The sequence below is a fragment of the Corvus kubaryi genome, unplaced genomic scaffold (genome assembly GCF_017639235.1).
Source record: "Corvus kubaryi isolate FWS band 111438036 unplaced genomic scaffold, C.kubaryi_AGA036_p1.0 split1-37374, whole genome shotgun sequence".
In the NCBI taxonomy this organism is placed as follows: domain Eukaryota; kingdom Metazoa; phylum Chordata; class Aves; order Passeriformes; family Corvidae; genus Corvus; species Corvus kubaryi.
Genome location: NW_024582079.1, coordinates 1,713,705 through 1,735,417, shown reverse-complemented (window position 1 = coordinate 1,735,417; position 21,713 = coordinate 1,713,705). Strand labels below are relative to the sequence as shown.

Genomic DNA, 21,713 nt, shown 5'->3' with positions numbered 1-21,713 from the left:
ACTGTGGCAGCAAAAATAGAAGAAAACCACCCAACAAATCAAACAAACAAAAACCAGGCTTAATTAAGGACTTCAAGAGCAGGAAATGTGCACACGTGTGCTTGCCAGAGCACAAATATTTTCTTTTGGAGCTGCTTTCTCCAAGGGTTCAGTAAGGTGATCGAGGCTGGGTTACAGAGCAAGGGTAGCAAACAGTTCCCAGCCCCTCCGGAAGGCAGCGGCCACAGGGCACTGCTGTTCTGCATCCTTCCCAATGCTCTGGCTTTTGGCTTTAGGCTCCCACAGTATATACTGAAGCTATTCAACAATTTGGCTAAAAGCAGATGGGGAGGGAGAGAAAACAAAGTCAAACGAGAGGGAGAAAGGCAGCTTTTGTGCAGCCTCTGTTTGCAAAAGACAGCCCAAGCCCCTTTTGGACTAAGGTTTAATTTATTGGGCTCTGGAGAGCTGAGGTTCACAGTCCCACAGCTGCTGCAGGCAGTGGCACATTGGGGCAGCGGCTGGGAGCGGGTGGGAGCAGCTCTGATAAGTGAGGAGCTTCCCCAGAGGGGCTCTGGGATACACAGGACAAGATGCAAGGACCTGGCTGCTCTGGGGGGAGCAGATCTGCCCTCTGACTCTTCTGCTACATGGGCCTGTCCCAGGTCACCTGGAAGGGATGAGGGAAACTGGTCTGCATAGACAGGAGCCTTCAGCCTGGCCCTTCCTGCTATTGTCCCCCTGCTCCTCGTGTCTGTTCCTGAGCATCTCCCAAAGCCCTGCTGGGTGCTGCAGAGCTAGGTTCATATTTCCTCTTCACCAGTCCAGACTAGTGGGTTGCTGTCACTGGGGCAAGACACAGCCAGAAGAGAGATCCTGCAGCATTTCAGACTTTTCCACAATTCCCACCTGGTATGAAATTCCCAGGGCAGGACCCTCTCTCTCAGCCCATCTGAGACCTGCTCACCCATTTTCAACAGATGGGTGAGAAAACACTAAAACAACAAACACAACTCATCCCCTTGTAAAACCTTAAAAAGGAGGTGCCTGAACAGACCAGGAATCCACTGTGTGCAAGTACCATTTCAGATGGAGCAATTCCCCCCCTCCGAAGCTCCTGCTGGGCCGTGGGCAGAGCTTGGCCCACAGAAGCCAATGTCAGCAGAGTGCACAATGCCCAGCAATCACAACCAGGGCCTCGAGCTTAATCTGTTGTGCACAGCTTCAAAAAACCCAGCCCACACAGCTATTGTCAGGGTGATCCCACCGATTGCATCAGTAGTCTGCATGGGACACAGGGCTGTCTCCAGGGCTCCGGGCAGGGGTGCCTGGGGAGCAGCCCTGGGGTCCCTGGGGCTGTCTCGGGCTCTGTGGACAAGCCACAGTGCAGGCTTGTGCTGTGCTGCTCTACAAATAGAGCCTAAGGTCCTTTGGCTTTTCCCTTGCCTTTGTGTCTCTGCTGAGCTGGTGGGAGCTGGTTATTACTATTGTATTATTGTATTATCCCCACAAAGGCATGGGACAAAGGCAAAGGGTCTCCCTTTGGTGGAGAAAACCCTGGTACCAGCATTTGCATCTGTATTTCCCTGTGGTTTTTCCTTCCCCTGCATCTGTCCAGCGCTCCATGCTTGTGCCCTCCCAGGAGCAGCCAGCAAAGCAGGCAGCTCGGTGGGAACGATCCAATTTCCAAGGCAACTGGGATGGGACTGAGTCCAGAGTGTCCTTGACTCACAGAGCCGCTCTTATTTCTCCAGTTTCCTCTCCATTTGCTTTCTTAATTCAGCCTGTCCTTTGCCAAAAAAGCAGAGATGTGGCACATCCAGAGTCCTCCCCACTGGCTTTACAGCTGCTGGGGGATTTTTAGCTTTCCAGTTTCAGTAGCAGCCCTCCAAGCTTGCCTTGCCCTGAGGTCAAAATATGTCAAAGTATGGTCGAAGCAAGAGCATAGGAAGGCAGGAGGCTGGCTCTAACTCTAAAGGCTCTGTGCTGAGCTTCTCGCCAAGGGTCCGTGTACTGAAGACACAGACGTCTATCCCCAGGTATGGATCACTATCCTTTGCCACTAGTGCTGGTCAGCTCTGCTATGAACAGCTGAAGATGCAAGTCCTGATGTGTCCAGAGAAAAACCAGAAACATGGAGTCCAGAAATCATCTTGGCAAAGTGTCTCCAAGCCCCTCCTGCCATCCCCTTGCTTTCCTTCTCCCTGACAGAGAACTGTTCACAATTCCTTCAAGCAGGGTCTCAGCATGCCAGTGGAATGGCATGGGCTCAGCTGCACCCCAGGCCTTGCAGGAAGCCAGCAAACCTTCCCTGTGGGCCACCCAGAGATCCAATGAACAGCAGGAGATGCACTCGGGATCAATGCTGAAGAGCCACTTTGAGGCAAAGGGAGCGGAGCATGAACTGCTCTTTGCCATGGAAAACAATAGACCCAACCCAATGCCAGAGAGTGTTAAAATTCATCCCTAGACCAGGATAATGCTGAAAACCTCCAGCTGTTATTTCCAGATTTGCAACCCCAACAGAGGAGCGGCCAGTTCCTGCCAGAGCAGCAAACTTGTTTGTGTGTCTGCGTCAAACTGAAAGCCAGGCGTTGCTCCCCACACCGTCATTGTCCCTCTGTCCCCGGCGGTTTCAGCCTCGCAGCTGGGGGGGAGCAGGACGGAAAGTGTCCCTGTCCCAATTGCGATGGGCCCACCCTGGTTTGCAGGGCAGACCTTGCTCCCGGGCTGGGGACCAGCGGCTGGAGCCCCTCCCAGACACATCAGGCTGGGACCACACTCCAGATGTGACCATTGGTAGGGGCAAGAAGAGGGGCCAGGAGATGAGATCTCGCTCCCAGTTAGTCCCTCCCTTCATTTCTTCCACACAGCTCCCAAAAACTCAGGAAGACAGATAAACCTTCTGATTTGGGGAGGGGTCAGAAAAAGAGATCTCACTTCTCATCCAGCTTTTTCACCCACACTTTCCATCCAGAAGCAGAACAGATTCCCTCGGTAGCACTCACTATTTGTAATGCCTTGGAGAAAAACCAGCATGAATGGCCCAGCCTTGAGCGAGATGACATCAGTGTCAGGCCAGGCACACCTCAGGCAGTGAGGATGCTGTTCTTGGGGGTTGCAGTGGATGACTTTTAAAGGTCCCTTCCAATCCAAACTCTTCTATGGTTCTGGGATTCCTCAGAGTTGCCTGGGGAGAGAAGCAGGAAAGGAGCCCTTGGGCACAGGCAGGAGCCAAGCTCCCTCGGCAGCTGCCCGGGTGCCCTCGCTGTGCACAGCTTCATCAGCCTCTGTGTGCATTAGCGAAGGGAATAGGTGAACATCCCCACAGTGGGTTTGGTGCCTGGATCCAGCTGGGTGGCCATCAATTATCCAAAAGCACAGTGTGGTCTCCCTCCTGTTTTGCAGCTGAGTATCTCCAGACGGGCCCAGACAATTCCCTGCACCATCCCCCTCATTGAGAAAGCTGCTGTTTCCTTAATTTCCCAGTTCCCACCTTTTCCCCCTCAGTGAACAACAGAATATTTTGAGTGTTCATGCCATTAAAAATCCACTCCATTAATCTTGGTAGTAAATCCTGGGCAATCTTGCTGCCTGGGGTGACGTGGGCAGGCACGGGAGAGGATGCAAGTTGTACCTTTGGGCACATCTGAAGTTAAGGGACTGTGGGGTGACATAACCAATGCTTGTGTCTCATCTCTGTAATTTTCTGGTTAGTCTTTGCAGATGCCTGATACAATTAATGTTCATTAGCAATCTCACAGCAGCATCACACAGGAAAGAGTCCAATGTTCTCTCCCTCAGAGCCCCCATTTCAGGAAGAATTTTTTCTCTCTGCTTTTCCCATAAAATAGAAGCTTAAAAGGGACTTCTCCAAATCTGGTAGGGTTTTTTAACTGTGATTCTGGTCCCTCCATTTCCTTAAACAGCTGTTGATAACATATGCAGGGCATACGGCGTGGGGAAACACTGCTAATTTTAGCAGCAGGTCCTGAGGGAGGGACCCTGCTCTGGGCTAGGCGCAGGATGGAAAGTCACTGTGTTTGCTCAGGGCCCCACATGACCTCGCTATTTTGGGGCTGCCCACGTCCCACCTTGCCCCAAGCTCACAGACACGGTGCAGTATCAGCCCCAAGCCTTCCCACAGCCCTGCCCACAGCACTGCTCCTGCCAAACCCCGGCCAAACGGGATGGTGGTTTTCTGAAGGGAAGTAAACAAGCTTCAGGGCTAAATTGAGATCCCCAGAACTCATCACACCGAAGCAGTGATGGACGAGGTATTTTCTGCCCACATATGTCCGCTGTATTTTCATCCAGCTAAGGGGGTTGTGTCCTCTTGGGTTTCCTTTACTCCCTCATCAGTGAAATTCCATCAAGCTCCATACAGATGATGCAAATGATTCCCCCACTGACTGGCCCTTGCAAGGAGCAGAATATCTGTGCATGGCCTTAAAGATCTGAATTGCTCAAGGTAGGAATATTTTAAGGAACTTGAACTCCCTGGAGTAAAATCCACACTGGACAGGGGAGCTTAGAGTGGTTCAAAAGTGCACTAGGAGATGATTTGAAAGGAGCCAGCAAGCAGAGATGGTGTGGAGGTCAGTGCTTGCACTTGGTGTTGGCCTGGAGTGGCTGTGTTTGTAAATCACAGTCACCAGATGTTAAAATCACGAAGTGGCTCTCAGCACTGCCTTTTACTAGCCCTGCCTACCTGACCCTACACCCTTTCACACGGCTCCTGCATGACAGGGGTGGCTCAGGCTCACAGGATATCCTGCCCCAAAGTCTTGTCAAAAAATATTTCCTACTGTCTCCCCTAATATCCTCTTTGCCAGCTTCTACAGCTGCCTGTGACTGGCTGTGGTGATGTAACCCCAGTGGGCAACCAAGCACCAGCACAGCTGCTTGCTTTTCCCTCTGTAGCCCATCCTTCCAAAAGAATGTCGCCAAAACCAATCCCATTTTGTCTCTTCTAAGGGGCACCCTGTTCATGGAGCCTCCTGCATCTGGCAGCCTGGCTCAGTCATCTGGTACATCTCAAGCCAGGGCTTGTTCTGAAGTGAGCTCAGCTCGAGCAGAAAGTGTCAGAGCAATAGATAGAAAAATGTGGATTCTCAGGGTGGATATGTGTGGGCTCAGCCGGGGGTGGCCCAGGCACCTCAGGCACCTCCCGCCCTGTGTCCTGCCTGGATGCAGCCACAGCTCTCGCACAGCTCAGCTCCCACCCAGGGATGCTGTAGGAGTTCATCCACCAGCAGTGCTAGAGGGGATGTGGCCTCTCGGGATCGCTCTGTCCGGTGCCTGTCCTGGCTTGTGTCACAGCAGGACACAGGCTGTGCAGGGGGCAGGGGATGGGGAGCAGCTGGGAGCACGGAGCCGTGCACACACCGAGTTACTGTAAGCGGGGCAGGGCTGCCCGGGAGCGGGGATATTTTGATAGGGTTTTGCCAGCAATGAGGGTTAATAGGAGGACACTAAAGTCCTGTTTTTCAGCCTCCACAGGGAACTGCTAAACTTTCCAGGCTTCAACTCATATTCCAGCTTGCCTGTCACCAGTGTGCCTTGCCCTCCTCAAGACTGGCTTTCCCTCCTCCTCTTTGCCTCTGGCAATGCACAAGCCTGGAGCGAAAGCAGCCCTCACTTAAAGCCCATGTTCTCAGCTTCTGGATCCTGGGGACAGCAAGTTATGCTGAGGACACCAAATCCTGCTGCCTGCTTTGCTTCAGCTGCAATTCCAATCCATGGCAGCTCTGCCCCATCACTGCTTGGCCCCACAGACACTCACCAGCCTGCCCACTGCATCACATTCCCAAAGGGAGCCTTCTAAATGGGCTCCCAGCATAGACATGGCCCAGAAAAACCATTGCTTTCCTCCCTTAGATGTAAGTTGGTATGGCCAATTAAATTAAGAAGGGTTGTAGGGTAAGTAGCCAACTCATCTGAGAATCAAGCTTCTCTTAGAGGACCTCACACTCATGACCCAAAAAACCCAATGCAGCTGGCCCCCGAGAGCCTTGTGAACCCTCGAATTTGCCTTTCTGGTCTTTTCCTCACCCATGGTTATGTCCACTGCTCTCCAGATGGCATTTGATGTTCTGGGGCTGGCACAGCTTCACCTGGGTATTCCCATCAAAGCTGCCTTTTAGACTGTTTCTCCATGGAAAAGAGCTGCCACTGCAGCCCAGGAGCTTCCCTCTCCCCACATGCCCCAAGGGCTTGAAAGTGGATTCCTGTTTATTTCCTCAAGCAGTTCTATTAATATCCTTCAAAAGCTGCCAAACCGCATCTGTCAGGCCCAAGAGGACTCAAAAGTGCATTGTAGGTAAACACCAGGAGCAAGGTGGGACTACCTGGACGTAGCAGTCCTTCCCTCCTGGAAGTTTTATTTCACCTTCTGCAAGTCACAGGCACAAGTGCAGCACAAAGCCTCAAGCAACAGCAGAGGAGGGCTGAGACACCCGACTGTAATTCAGGCACACAACATCCTCGTGCCCAGGACTAATAGGGAACAGCCCCTTGCAGAAAGGGGCCTTTTGGAACAATCAGGTTTTTTGGATACTGTAGGTGTTGGGCTGGGACTAAACTCAGCCAGGCTGGATGTGCCTGGGTGTTTCAAATCAGCTGAGGACGGCTCTTGTGTGCCGGTGCCTGGTGCAATGTGTCCAGGCAGGGCTGTGGGGACTCTGCCACAGGGACATGGTGAGGGGCTACAGCCAGAGGGGTTTAATCTGCCACCCTCTCTGGGTGTTCAGACGTGATGCCCATGAGCAGCATCCTGGGCAGCGCAGGGGCAGCTGCAGCACACAGAGCTCCTGTCTTGCACCACAGCTGAGGAAGGTGATGGATTTTTTTCCCCTGCTTCTTTGGCCTCAGTTTGGTTTCAGGGAGGACAGACAGGCTTCTCCCAAGCTTGCAGCCCCACACATTTCCAAGTGAGTGAGATGATAATGCAGGGGGAGTTTGAAAGAGGCAGAGGAGAGACCTTCCCCATGGGGCATGGAAGAGCCTTCCACCAGAGAACCCTGGGACAGCTGTGAGAGCCCACACACATCATGGAAAGAGCAAGACATTTCACAGTAAGCCTGTCCTGCTTTCTAGCTCTGCAGCCTGCTCCCAGGCTGTGACTCACTGCAGAGCCGTGCACAGCTGGTTTTCCATCTCCTGCCCTGCTGGCCTCTGGATTACAGCTGAGAATCTGCAATGACATCCACTCCTCCTTCTCCGTCTGCTTCTGACCAGCACCCCAGTGCAGGCACAGGAAAAGACCTTGAGCATCCGTCTGCTCCATCTGAACCAGGCATCAGTCCTATGGCTCAGCTCAGGGGCAGAGTCCCATCCCATCTTCCTTGTCCTACATGAGACACTCTCAGGCATGTTCCCAAGATAGTTTGGGTTCATCCTGCCCTGTGCAGATGGTGCTTTCAGTGGCCCTACATCTGCTTAGTGCGAGCCCAGAGAGCACAGCCCTTCTGCCTCTGATCTGCTTCTGAAATGGAAAAAACCAGAAACCCTCCAGCTGACACACTCCCAGAGAGCAGGAGAGATGGGAAATTCCTGGGATAAGCAGATTCCTGTCTGCTCTGCATTTACTCTCAACTTTTCCTGAGCTGGGTGCTGGGCTCCCACCCCTGCAGCCATTGACTTCCCCCACACTGCCCTGCACCTGTGAGGAGCTCAGGCTTCAGCCACACACCCAGGGATGAAGACTTAGCAAATTACATTACCACAGTGGTTCCAGGGCATCCTGTTTATTTATATGCACTTTGGGTTCATTGTTTTGCAGCAGCCTCCACCAGCAATTAATGCAGACACATCCTCTAGAGAAAAACTCATTAAAGAATCCCTCCCAGAGCAGAGGGAAGGAAAGGCTCCTCAGACTGACAAATTAGTGAGCAGAAGATGGCAGGATTATTAATCCACACTTGTATCACTCCCACAGAGCTGCTCACTTGCCTTTTCCCCCATCTCTTACAGCAGAATTGTTCCCCTCTTGGAAAGCAACAGGATTTTCTCAACTGCGCCAGCCCAGATCTGCCCAACCTGGCTCAAAGCACGATGAAGAAATTTGGATTTTGAACAGGGGTTAGCTGGAGTTCAAACCTCACCCCTCCAGACCTCTTGGCTTTGCTGTAAAATGAGCTCAAGCCTCAAAGGGTCTTGCCCTGTTTGCTGTTTCCATCTGAGTTTGTGCAGTCACTTGATCTGGGAGCGAGCCCCAGGAGCCCTGGGGTTCATCCACTGTGCCCAAAGCACCCACTGGCACATGGTCAGGAGCCTGAGCTGGACCTGCTGCAGCCCTACCAGGGCTCCCAGGGCTGTGGAGGCCCCTTGGGCAATCCCCTGCCCATCCGGTGCCCCAGATGGCATAAGACAACTTTCTAAACGTGTGTGAGGTCCAGTTTTCCTCCTGATAGCCTGACACCAAAATCTCCTCTTTGATGACCCCACTAAGCCTTACAAGAGTGGAAAGGACTTTCCAGGAGTTCCTTTGCAAGCTCTCAGTTGCTTCTGGAGCTTTTTAAAGCTGCTGAGTTTAACGAGCCAGCCAGTTGCTGCAGGCTCTTGTTTCCCCCTCCGTGTGGTCCCCCTGCATCCCACCGCTGATGCCTGGCAGTGTGTCCTTCCCAAGGTGCAGGACCCGGCTGCCCCCACCATGTGGGTGGAGCACCATGAGCACCCCTCACTCCCACCCCGCTGGGCTCAGGGGATGAGCTTGGGGGCCATTTCCAGATGTGACTGCATCACTGCTTTTTGCTTTCGCTCAGACCCAGGGTCTAAGCCACCACATCCATAAAGAAATCCCTGCTATAATTATCTCCATGGCACTATCATTTGTCTAAGCCCTTAGCAGAGGTCTTAGCTTCAGGCTACAGTGCAGAGCAATTGCCACGTTGTCAGTTAGAAAAGTTGTGGTTCCTTTTCTCTTCTTTTTTTTTTTCCTCTCTAAAATTTTTTCCAGATGTCTTTTTTTTTTTTCCTGAGAAGAACCAGCAGCGGTACAATTTCAATGCGAGTCGTGACTAATCTATTGCAGAGAGCATTCAACAGCTGTGTTCAGCTCCTTGGGATATGAATCAAGCAAATGAAACCTTGGCTTAGGGGATGTGTGACCTCTGGAGCCAAACTGGACCTACAAGTGGCACTGGGCTGCACCTGGGAGCTACGGACACTTGTGGTGGGAGGACAAGGTGCTCCAGCTGGTTCCATTAGAAGGACCCATGGAGTCTTAGACACCATTATAAATCCAGCCTCCCCAGGGACCTGGGAGGGTCACATGGAATATTTATGGATGTGTCTGTGAGTGGTATCAACACCCACATATCAACACCCAGGGGTGGCTTTTGGGAAGTGTGCAGCCAAGAAAAGAAATGGGTGAAGAAGATTTTCTTCCCTTGTTCTTTGCCACCAGCCTCCTGAGCTGCCTGATCACAGAGATTGACCTGTTCACTGGGAAGTGATGATGGGTTTTCATGAATCCCTCCCCTATCTTTCCCCGCTGCTTTCCCTTTCTGTTGTGGTTATATTTTGTTCCTTGTTGGCCATGGGATGTTTAGTCTTACATCTGATCTCTCACATGCAGCAGAAGTGCTGTAAGAGATACAGATGATGAGAGATACGGAGATGGATGAGGAGTGAGCTGATACAGAGCCACAACGGCATCCTACAGAGCAAGGAGGCATCCTACAGAGCAAGGAGGCATCCTGCAGGGCAAGGAGGCATCCTGCAGGGCAAGGAGGCATCCTACAGAGCAAGCAGGCATCCTGCAGGGCAAGGAGGCATCCTGCAGGGCAAGGAGGCATCCTGCAGGGCAAGGAGCCAGCACAGCCCAGAGGTCATCACAGGCCAGTCCCTGTGTTGACATCTAAATCCTCAGCAACATCAGTGGGAAGAGTTAAGCACCCAGGTCCATGTCTCAGCCCCTCTCAAAGATAGCACATAATCACAAGGAATGAACCCAAACCCCAGGCAGCCAAAACAAAACATGATGTTGAATTTTGTTATGGTCTTGGGTGTCCTTCACCCAGCACAATCACACTGCTGGTGCCCAGATGTCCTCAGTCCTGCTGGCTACATGAGACACCATCTTTCCAGCAGCCCCTGGAGACCAGCCCTGGGGTGAGGTTTGATGCCACAGGAGGATCACAAGCTGCAAAGGGCTGGATTATCCACAGGGCTCAGAACAGCCCTGTATGGCACGGAGACACTCTTTAGGGATGCCCAAACTGTAGCAATTTTTGGCTGCTGGCTCTCCTTTGCAGTGCAATGCCATGGCCATGCTGGTTCTGAGGGAGCAGATGCACCTCAGATCCTCTCAGCCATGGAGAGAAGCAAGGAGAGAAGAGCTGGGTTTTCACCCTGAGCATAGAGAGGAACAGATGGGAAAACTCAACTCGAAACAGCTTTGCTGCTTGGCTCCCTCTGGCTGGGCAGCTGCTCCAGCTGAGTTATGATCTGTAAAGTCAAAATACTGAGTGATGTCTGAAGAGACCACTGAATTCAGCTGACTGGCAATTCTGACTGTGGGTTTTGTTCAATCAGTCCAGATCTGCTGGACGATAACCACAGCAGAGAGACCAGCCCAGCATTTCTCTGCCTACTTACAGCATATTTCAGATATGTCTCTATCCTCCACATTCCCTGCGTCATTCTTTCCTCTCCCTCTCCACAAGGCAGTCACAGATATCAGCAGTGTTAGGGGACAGGATGGACGAGCAAAAGCTCTCCCGCTTTCCTCTGCATGCCCTCGAGGATGGGAAACACCAGCTCAGGGAGTGAGCTACTCCGCTGAGAAATGACAGCATTTAACATAATTGCAGCAGGTGAAGTGGTTAAGAGGTGCAAAAACCAAGCAGAGAGCTGGCACTCCCCCATCCCCCCTGCTGTCAGTCCGAGAGGGACAGAGCACTGAAAACTCACGGCAGCAGAGCAGGGAGCTGCTGTGACAGGGACTCTGCTGGGAGGGCTGCGCTGAGGGCTGCTCTGTCCCCGCGAGGGACCCCTTGATCTCCGGCTTGATTTCTCTGGTCTATCCTTTGGAGCCAGGCTGTGCCTCAGGAGGGACTGCCCACTTAGAGGGGGAGAGGAAGAGACGGATTTGGAAAGATAGCGAGGAGGAGGAGGGGGAGAGGCAGCGGGAAACCCAGCCCACCCTTCGGCTTCCTCCTGCCTCCTTCTAAAACCCACAGATTCCTCCAGCCTGTCCAAGAGCCTGAAGTTCCCTCAGCCGTGCTGCCGGGACTGCGAGGTATGGCCCGAGATTCGCGTTTGCCTTTGCTGTGCTTTTCCTCCCGACATGGGGGTCCCCACAGCCCGGCTCGTGGGGGACCCTGGCCAGGGGAGTGTGTCCAGGGGAGTGTGTCCAGGGGAGTGTGTCCAGGGGAGTGTGTCCAGTGCTCGCAATGCATCACTCGGGATGGGGAGCTGGACGCTCTCCACCCCAAGCGGTGCATTTGGAAACTCCTCCTGACTTCACCCCTTTCTCTTCTCTGCAGCATTTCCACTTCTAAACTGTCTCTTACTCAGTTTCGCTGCCAGAGCTTTAATGCTGGCATCTGACTGCAAAGGTTTAACCCGCCCTCGTTCTTCTTTCTCCTCCCTTTTTCCCCTCTGGGTTTTCAGCTGGTGGGTAGTTCCTTAGAGAGATCCGAGAGACCAAGGTCTGGGCACAACCAGCCTGCAGAGAAAATCAGATCTAGTTACGAACAGTCCCCACTAGTCCCAGCCTGAGGTGCGTTGGCAGGTGATGTTTTACTCACCAGAGTATCCAGAGGAAGAACAAAAGAGCTGTCGACTTCATCTCAGCGGTTTTATTTTTTCAGTGTAGCCGGTCTTATTCTTCCTTTGAAAAAAAAAAAAAAAAAAAAAAAGACACTCGGCTTTTTGTTCCGAGCAAACTTTGAAAGCCTTTCAAGTCTGCTGCCCTGGCTTGCCGAACTCTGGCTGATCGACTGTTAGGGAGACGGCGACTGCAGGAGAGGAGGAGTAAAGCTCTTTTGGGGTGGTTTTTTAAGTTTTAGGGACTTGGGTTCGGTCAGGCACTATTTTAGGTCCATACAGAAGAGACAAGGGCTTGCTTCCTTTAAAGGCAGCCGCTGTCCTTCCCGGCCCGGTGACGTGACAGTCTAACTGCTCTTTGTGTCCCTTTTCTAAGAAAGCTCCACTCGGTTGCATCCAGCCAAAAACAAGGAAATTTAACCGTTTGGGGGCTGAATTCCCACCCAAACCGAAGGGCAAAAGTTTCAAGTTGGAGCGAAACCGGGCGTACCGGGAATGTCACCGGTGCTCCCGAGCCCTCAGAGAGGACCAACTCGAAACAGCCCAAAAACTCAGCATCCCTCCAAAAGGACAAAAGTTAATTGCAACCGTTTGTTAGGGTGGATCAGGCGACTTTCAAGTGAAAATGAAAGGCTGTTGCATCCTGCGCAGCAGCAAAAGCCAAGCCATTGTCTGCCACATAGGCAGGAGCAGAGGTGCGGGCGGTGTTGGGAGGGGGAAGAGCAGAAATAAACTTTTCGAAGTTTTTTTCAAGCCCCTCCTTCTACAACACTCTGCTCTTCTATGACTCAGCCCCAGAGGAATGTCGGCTCCCATGGAAACCTTTTCTGGGTCCTCTGGTCCGAAGGATGTCAGGGCTGTTATCGCTGGAGCGCCTGTGGCAGGGCAAGTCCAGGGAATGCTTTGGAGATGGTTTGCATTTTTGCAGAACATTTATCGGACAGTTTATTCTCTCCCTCCTTTGTGGAGCTGTGCGGGATCAGCTGGTTACATCCCCCGGGAGCCGGAGGGACCTCTGGCACCTGGCACTAAAATATCCGGGCTACTTTTGACACTGCCTTAGGTCCAGCCCACACAAAAGAAAAAGCTCAGGCAGGACCGCAAAATTCTGTCTCACCTGTCTGCACAGAGCTCATCCATGAGCCGCTGCCTGCAGACCCCGGCTCGTCCAGGCACTTTTCTTTGTACTAATTTGATTGTTTTCCAGTATGGATTCAGTCTGCAACCTGGAGAAACTACGGCAGCTTCAGCACACAGCTGTGATGGGCTCTTGCCGTTGTATCAATAAGCCCTGTAAGATCTGGAACATTTCCTAGTTCAATCAGAGCTGCTCAGCCCCCAGCACAGGGAATGGGTTCACACAGTGCTGGGGTGTAGCCGTGTCTCTGCTGACTCTGCATGGGCACATGGAGTAGGTAGATTTCTTCCCCGCCGTGTTTTACTTGGAGTGTGTAAATGTGTGTGTGAGCTAAAGGGAATTGCACTTCCATCTAAACCTTCCATGGCTGTCTGAGCCTGCACACTGCGTGAGAGGGGTCTGTGCAGGTGGCAGGAGCCAGGCTGGCTTCCGCCCACTCCCCTGCCCTGCTCCCCAGGCACCCAGGGCAGCTGCAGCACATCTGGGTGAGCCAGCACCGAACATGCAGGGACCTGTTCAGCAGGGAGCTTTATGGGGACTCACGCAAACAGCTCCGGCTTCAAATGGAATTTTAGCCTGGGAGTGGCTGCTGAGCAAAGCTCAGAGGGTCTTGCTTGCATAGGGAGGTCAGGGCGAGGCAGTGGGGACCCAGCCCTGGCGTTGTGTCTCTATGGGGGTCACACTCGGTCACCCATCTGCACCTTGAAAACTGTGGCCCCAGTGGGCTTTGGCAGAGTCTTTTTCTGGGCCAGTCTTGCCTTTACACTCCGTGTGAGGTGGGGGAATGTCAGCTCCTCCAGAGGCTTGGATGAGCCGTGAGCAGAAGGAGGGTGGGTGCAGGAGACCCTGCTGCCGGGCTGGGCTGCAGGCAGGAGCTGAGGCATGGGAGGGTTTTGCCCAGCCATTGCCCATTCCTGCCTCCAAGGCTGCAGTGGGAGGAGGCAGCGGAGCCCCTCACCCGGGGTTAGCAGGGGTGGCAGCTGGGGTGAGCCCGGTGGCCTCGGGGAGGAGCTGTCAAAGTGGCCAGGCAGAGACTCCTCCCCACGCTAACGTGGCACCCCAAAGGGCTTACGCAACCCTGGACAGGGCCAGCGCCACATGGACCACTTCCCACCATCCATGGAGCCTCTCCTGGAGGCTGCGCCTGCCTCGTCAGTGTCCTCCCCCGACCCACAAAGGCCCCCAGGCTGGGGTCCCCATGAGAGACCCACAGACCCAGTGGCACAGATTCTCCTCTGTGCATCGCTGCAGGGTGTTTTCCCCATCAGGAGAAACCGATGATGGTGCCACAAGCTTGGGGGGAGCGTGGCAAAGAGTTTCCCAGAGCAGCTTGCTTTGAGTTTATGGAGGTGCTGAGGGTCAGCCTCAGACCTCTCTACACCCCGTGGTCTTCTTCTTTGGGGTATGCAATGAACAGCTGGTGCTGAGGGCCATCCTGGAAAGGGGTTGTTTGTGGGAGCCCCCAGACCCTGTTCATAGAGTGACTGGGAGCTGAAAGCCCCATGTAGGATGCAAGTGGGGTCAGGTATTAAAAAGGCTGTGCAGCCCATGGGTCCTGCAGCCCATGCGTGCCCTGTTGTCTCCTCAATTCACAACCTTCAGGAGGGCAGGCCTGAGGAGAGGGTGGTGACCATGCAGCTTCTCTCATTCTATACTCAGCAGCCCTTTCTGTGCTGGTTTCCAGCATCCTGCAAAGTGCTGGTGTCTGTTGATTCCTTTAGGATGCAGAAGGACATAAGTCCCTGCTTGCTAAAATCTTTTTCCCTGTTTTCTTCTGTCCAAAATGACCCCTTGGCTGCACCCCCCTTGCTGCCCTCTGCCCTCCGTGGGGCTCACAAAGCAGTGCCAGCCACTCCCAGTGCAGAGCCCCTCAGGGATCCTCCCAAGTCCCTCCAGCTGGGGGATGGATGCTGAGCTCGTGGTGCGGCCCAGCTGCCTGCTCCAAAGAGCATCCTCTTGGATAGCAGGACCATGGCTGCTCCACAAGGAGGGAGACTTGCACCACGGACCACATTATCCTGATGGAGCAACTCCGTGTGCAAGGCTCCTGAGCTGTTATTTCAGGACTTTTGACCACCAGGCATTCAGGAATGACCATTTGCAAGCCAGCCAGGGGCTCACAGACACTGCAATGTCCTCGCTGCACAGGCTTTGCCTCCAAAAGGTTGTCGTTTTATAATAAATTTGTTTTACCATCTAAGGCACAAGACAGCTCTGCAGAACTTGTTTGCTCAGACTTTTTCGTGTTCCTTCTTCCTCCAAACACAACACTGGCAGCTCCAACCGTCTGCTGGCTCCTAGCAAACATGTAATTCCCTGACCCCAGCTTACTGCATGTCCAGACTTTGAAATTCAAGGCTTTTTTAAAGCTTGGGGAAATGATCTAAGATGGCCTTGGTGTGGGGTTGGGTTCTTGTTAGTGCCACCTTCCACATGTGCATGCACTGCCCTCTTCTTCAGGCTGGGCACTGCCCAATGAGCATCACTGAACCTCAGAGCATCTTCCAAAGTAAACAAGACCCTTGGGAGAAGCCCAGGAGGAGCCTTTACAAGTCAGGGGATACCAGCAAGAGGGGAGATGGCCAGAATCACCAGTACTTTTCCACCTCCCTCCCCAAACAACCCTTCCAGGAGTGAAGAACCAGTGATCTCTGCTCGCAAATGCTGGCAGAGCTCACAGAAGCCTCCTGAACAAATCAAGACCAGGGGAAGGGACAGCTCATACCAAGCAGGAGAGGAGGGAGCTGCTCAGCTGCAGCCTTGATAGAGCAAAAGGGCTCATCACCCCCTCCCCACAGCTCCTCTGCCACAGGTCCTTCATGCCACCACAGCAGCCATCCCCAGCACCCCCTCCCAGCCCTCTGACATCCCAAGGAAGCTGCCATCCATTCCCTATTTTGCACAGACACCCCACTGGGGGCTGGGTGAGGTCCTGAGATTGGAAAGAGGATTTTCTCTGAGTGGCCAAACCATGCTAAGTTCGAAAGCAGAGCCCAGCCTGGCTGGCGTCTCGGCAGCACAGGTTTGGTGTGGTTTTACACCCAGAGAGCTGCTGTGCATGGAAAGGAAAGGATGCAGTGACATCAGATATCCTGGGAGAGAAGAAGAGACCTTGTCCAACACTTTCTGTCCCAGCAAATCCCTCCCTTTGCTGGCGCCAGGGCGGGCTGTGCTGGCCCGGGCGCGCAGGTGGAGCGGAGGAGCGCAGGCGGAAGGGAGACTTGGCAGGGGGACAGGTCCCCTCGCTGGCACAAGCGAGAACGGCGGAGTTCCACTGTCCCCGGGGCGGAAGGGAGCGGGCAGCCCTCGCTGCCACCGGCATATTAAGCGGCCAGCTGAGCTCCTCTCCGCCCGCACACAGAGGGGCTCGTCCCTGCCAAACAGGAACCGGGGGGGACAAGGCCAGGGGGATGTCACCAGCTGCACTCTCCTCCTGGCTCACATCACAGCCACTGTTAGCTGGGCTGCCTCGTCCTACAGAGGCTCTGCAACAGCCCAGACTGGGAAGGTGCAAAGGGCTCATCCTTCTGGAGCTCGTCTCCCAGCAGGACACAACCCCCAAGTGGTCTTGGGTCCCTCAAACCCAGTCTGGGGACCCTCAGGTCTGAGCAGGAAAGGGAAAAACAATAGTAGACACCTATACATGTTAGGCTTTGATATCCCTAGGGATGTCTGTGTCCATAGGGGAAGGGGTTTTCTAAAGGATTTAATTGTCAAGTGCTCTGTCTCATTGTCTCTCTGTTATCTCTTTCCTTCCTCCACTTCCATTTTTCCTCTGATTGACAAATAAGATGATAGAGCTTCATTCCTTTTACCTGGCACTCATAACAGGGGATTTCTAACATGAAAAATATGGGGTGATTTGTAAAAAAAAAGCCTCCAGAGAAGGAAAGAGCCAATTTGACTGTGATTTTCCTAAAGGCATCCAGGAGAGCAACAGACATCTAAACCCCACTGTCTCATTTTGCAAAATCAAATGAATTTATCTTGGAAACACGATTTGGCCCAAGATTTTGGCTAGAAGAGCCATCATGTGGGTCTGTAATGCTGAACAGACAAGGCAGGAAATGGAGAGAACGCCCTTCTCGAAGTGTCTGAGTGCTCAGCCTGGAGCCCAGCGGTACACAGTGGCCTCCTTCCTCATCCCTCCTTTTCCTCTGCTTTATTCAAGGTCTGCTGAAAGATGAGGGCCTGGATTTTCTTCCTTCTCTGCCTGGCAGGCAAAGCCCTGGCAGCGCCGGTAAGTGCAGGAGACAGCAGAGCCTCTGCTGTCGGGGATGTCCATCTGGAGTAGCCGATGGGGATTTTCTTTTATAACAAATAAAGTACTGAGGGATGAGGGGCAACTTGAGGGTGGCCCTACTGCCCATTCCAGTGGGTCACCCCCCTTGGGACTGCCCCACGGATCCCCACTCACGGGTCTTTGCCCCTGCAGCAGGAGGCTCTGCCCGATGAGACAGAGGTCATCGAAGATCCCACCACAGAGGTCAGTGGTTCTGTCCCTCCTCCTCACCCACCCCCTCAGCACCACAGCTCTGGGCAGAGCATCCCCAAAGCGCTGGGGAGCCAAGGGGGAGCTGCTCTGCCCCCCAGGCAGCTGGGGCTGTGCTCTGTGTGCACCCACAGCAGAAACACCAACCTCTTTTGCAGGAGCCTGTGGGGGCTAATCCTGTCCAGGTGGAGGTGGGAGAGTTCGAGGAACCCACGGAGGATGTAGAGGAGATTGTTGCAGAGAGTAAGTCCCTCTTTCCCTGCCCTCCTGCTGGCAGGGACACCATCCCCTCCCTGTGTGGGGGAGTTTAAGCCACCCCAAACACTGAGGGGCTCCTTTGGGAAGGGCTGTAGCACAAGGACAATGCCAGCCTGGGTGCACATTTAAAGCAAAAGAGGCACATGGCCTCTTCCAGCCCTGGGCTCTCTGTAAGCCCATTTTTGCAACAGAAGAATGGCTAAAGAAAGGAGTTCAGGATTAGCTCAAGGGCTAGCATGGACTTCTGGAAACCTTCACATCTTCCTGGTGTGAGAATAGATGCTGGGGGCTGTCCCTGGCAAAGTCTCTGTCTTCCCTCTGTGCTGAGGTGCGCTGAGCATCTCATGGGAGGTGAGGATGTGGCTGGCTCTGACTTTGCTCCCCTCCTGCTGCAGACCCCTGCCAGAACCACCACTGCAAGCACGGAAAGGTGTGCGAGGTGGATGATAACAACTCGCCCATGTGTGTGTGCCAGGACCCCTCCAGCTGCCCCGCCACCGCTGGCGTCTTCGAGAAGGTGAGGGCAGCAGCTGCTGGGTGGCCCAGGGCAAGGAGGGACCCACATGGGCTTTGCCAGATGGAGACAGAGTAAGGGTGGCTGGTGAAGAAGGAGCCATTGCCCACCCCAGGAAACAAGTCAGACATCTCGTTTGGAGGCTCTCCCTGCCTCTCATGCAGCATCTGCCCTTCCTGTGCAGGTCTGTGGCACTGACAACAAGACCTACGACTCCTCCTGCCATTTCTTTGCCACCAAGTGCACCTTGGAGGGAACCAAGAAGGGACACAAGCTGCACCTGGACTACATTGGGCCTTGCAAATGTAAGTGGGGCCAAACCCTCAGACAACAGGATCCCTAACTGGGCACACCCCCCCCATGTTCACAGTCTGAGGGAGAGCAAAGGTCCTGGCAGGCTCGGGGCTGAGGTGGGAGGGCACTGGGGCTGCATGTCCAGGGTGTGGAGCTGCATGTCCAGATGCTGCACTGACCACTGTGTATGACCTGCAGTCATCCCTGCCTGCCTGGACACAGAGCTCACCGAGTTCCCCCTGCGCATGCGGGACTGGCTCAAGAACGTGCTGATCACCCTGTACGAGCGCGACGAGGACAACAACCTGCTGACCGAGAAGCAGAAGCTCAAGGTGAGGGACAGGGGAGGCAGTTCACCCCTGCAACGGAGCCAGCACAGACAGGGAGCCTGTCCACAGTGACCTGTGGGATCCCTGTAAAGTCCCTCCCAAGGTCCCCCCTTGCACCCCATTTCCCTACTGACAAGGTCTCCCCGGCCTCTCCCATGGCAGGTGAAGAAGATCCATGAGAACGAGAAGCGCCTGGAGGCTGGTGACCACACCGTGGAGCTCCTGGCCCGGGACTTTGAGAAGAACTACAACATGTACATCTTCCCCGTGCACTGGCAGTTCGGGCAGCTGGACCAGCACCCCATTGATGGGTGAGTGCCAGCAGAGCAGGACAGAGACCCCACCATTTCTTGCCCAAGGACCAGGGTGATTCGGCAGTAGAAGGTGCCAAGGCAGGCTGGAGATGTGACACAAGTGGGTGGCTGGTGGCAGAGTCACATCTTGCAGAGGTTGTGGCAAACCAGGCTGGGGTAGAGGCACCTTTGCCTCCTGCAACCAGCTCTTCTGCAGGCCTCCCCCAGCCCCAGCTGCTCCCACCTCCCTTGGGTGTGGAGTTTCTCTCTTCTCAGATTTACTGTTCTATGATAGTCCCCTAAAATATCATAGTCCAAAGGCCCCGGGATAACTGCAGCAGCTGAGATAGCAGCTGCTGGCTTAGCTGTGGGCTGGAGATGGGCATGAGAGTGATCACACACGTGGGCCTGTGGGGTGGGGGCAGCTGGCAGGGACCCCCAGCTGGTGGCTATTTCATGACCAGCACAGCCAGCTGCAAAGGCAGACACCAGCCTTGACCCTGGTGACACTTAGGGGCTGATACTGGGAGGGCACTGGGACAGCAGCCAAAACAGAGAGCTGGGGCAAGCATCTACCCTCCTGTGACCACGTGGTCACCTTGGCAGGTACCTGTCCCACACCGAGCTGGCCCCGCTCCGTGCCCCCCTGATCCCCATGGAGCACTGCACCACTCGCTTCTTCGAGGCCTGCGACCTGGACAACGACAAGTACATCGCCCTGGAGGAGTGGGCCAGCTGCTTTGGCATCAAGGAGCGTAAGTGCTGAGGAGGGCAGGAATGGGGGTGGAGGGGAGACTGAAGAGCACCCCCAGAGCCCCCACTCTGGCTGAAGCAATGCATTACAGCCTGCCCTGGGTGAGGGAGAGCAGGGGGGAGTGGGGAGGGTGCAGGAACAGTGGGACCCTGGCACCATCCACCTCCTGACTTTGTCTCTCTCTTTTCCTTCCACAGAGGACATAGACAAGGATCTTGTGATCTAAACGCTCGCCTTCCTGCTCTGCTGCCAACTTTGTCATGTTTTAACCTTCCCACTTCCTTTGGTTTTTAAATTGCTTTTGTTTTGTTTTGTTTTTCCCCTGGGAACAAGGTGCTAATATAGGTCTAAACATATGTAGTAACGGTGCTAAGAGAAATAACAGTCCTCCTTCATAGCCTTATCTATCACCACTAGATTACTCACCCAGCTGTTTCCACATGTTCTTACCAGCCTTTTCTCTCTCTGATGTGTCTTTACCGCGGACTGTTCCTGTGCTAAATATCCGCTCTGCGTTGGCATCCGCTCTCGGATTGGCTTCTCCTAACTTCTCGCTAACAGCACGTTCCTGACATGTCAGACACAAAACCCTCTCAGCTGATTCACCGCCCCAGTCACAGATGCCAGCGAGGGAAGGCAGAGCCAGAGGATGTAGGAGGATTGGGTTCTCAAGCAGAGCAGCTGCAGGTGACATTGTGGCCACCCAGCTCGTGGTAGGAAGGATGGAGAGGGGTGAGAAAGACGGAGTGGTAGGATTTTGTTTTCCCTTTTTTTTTTTATTTTTCCCTCCCATTCCCAGGGCTTGAATTTAGCAGTTATTGGGCACAAAAAAAAAAAAAAAGAGAAATCGAACAAGTGAATAGGGAAGTGCACAGAATTTCAAACAAGTAAGATGAAATGATTCCCAACCTGTAAAATCGTCTTCAATAATAAAGGTTTGAAAGTGCTACATGCTTCACCATCACTCAATGACCACGCTGCTGTCGTGTTTTCTGTGCTAGATGGGGTGTGTGTGGCTCACCTTGACCTTGTGATTCAGCTGTAGGTGAGATAAAGCTCTTGGCTCTCCCCAGATCACAGTGCCCATAAGCACTGCTCACCCCTCTGCCTTGGCTGTGCTTAAATTCCAGCCCTGCTCTCCCAGGGAAGCCGTGTCACACTTGGAAGGAATGTTTCTGCCCAGAAAGTGGCATATTTGCCACATGCTCGAGGGAAAGGCTGTAATATTTTTTTCCTCTTGTGGATTTAAGGGATGCAAAGGATGGAAGGGAAAAGGTATTTGGATTTTGCTTTATAAGAGAGGGTCCTGACAGGAGCAAAGTGATGGTTAAATCTCCCAGGCTGAGAACTCTTTTTTTACCTCTGAATGTTCCCCGTGCCTTATATTATTAAATTCCTGCCACAGTGTGAGCAACCTCATGAGTCTCTGTAATAAAAAATATTGATTTGAAACACTGACAATAAACCAGACTGCAATGTTCCTCTGTTTCATCCCATCCTGGTGAGGGGGGTTGCCCCCTCAACACCAACCTCATGGGTTCAAATTGTTACCACAGGTCTCCCAGCCCCAGAAAAGGTTCTGGTCCAAGGTAAGCTGAGGTGCTTCTGCCCATTCCAGCCCATCACTGCAAAGGGCTTGGGGAATATCAGATGAGTAGCATGTGGGTGGAGATGGGGTCACTGCAGCAGCCAGCACAGACACTCATGTGGCTCTCAGGCCCTTGCTTTCATCAGCAATAAGATCCCTGGGAAAGGCAAAAAGGCACAACAGTAGGAAAAGAAACACCCCCATTTGCATGGGCTAAAAATAGCCAAGTTGCAAGAGCTCTGGCTCAGCTGTGAGGTCCCTGTTGACAGCCCCTGTGGGATGTGCTGCGCTCCCAGTGG

General features: G+C 53.5%; 1 protein-coding gene and 1 long non-coding RNA gene across 3 annotated transcripts; one reads left to right on the top strand and one right to left on the bottom strand.

Moving 5' to 3' along the window:
• The first annotated feature begins 11,024 nt into the window (after positions 1 to 11,024).
• On the top strand, positions 11,025 to 21,306 carry LOC121657794 (SPARC). Of its 2 annotated transcripts, XM_042013896.1 has the most exons (10): positions 11,025 to 11,224; positions 17,064 to 17,132; positions 17,328 to 17,378; positions 17,543 to 17,627; positions 18,038 to 18,159; positions 18,341 to 18,461; positions 18,649 to 18,782; positions 18,942 to 19,090; positions 19,679 to 19,827; positions 20,024 to 21,306. In XM_042013896.1, exons 2-10 carry the CDS (start codon positions 17,076 to 17,078, stop codon positions 20,050 to 20,052), a joined length of 897 nt encoding a protein of 298 aa, XP_041869830.1. In that variant the 5' UTR covers positions 11,025 to 11,224; positions 17,064 to 17,075; the 3' UTR covers positions 20,053 to 21,306. The 2 variants fall into 2 exon arrangements, with proteins under 2 accessions (XP_041869830.1, XP_041869831.1); XM_042013897.1 differs by lacking the exon at positions 17,328 to 17,378.
• On the bottom strand, positions 11,224 to 12,459 carry LOC121657796. Its single transcript, XR_006013718.1, has 3 exons — positions 12,245 to 12,459; positions 11,736 to 11,818; positions 11,224 to 11,653 (listed from the first exon to the last, which is right to left on the bottom strand). It is a non-coding gene; the product is annotated as an uncharacterized LOC121657796 (long non-coding RNA).
• Positions 21,307 to 21,713: the final 407 nt, after the last annotated feature.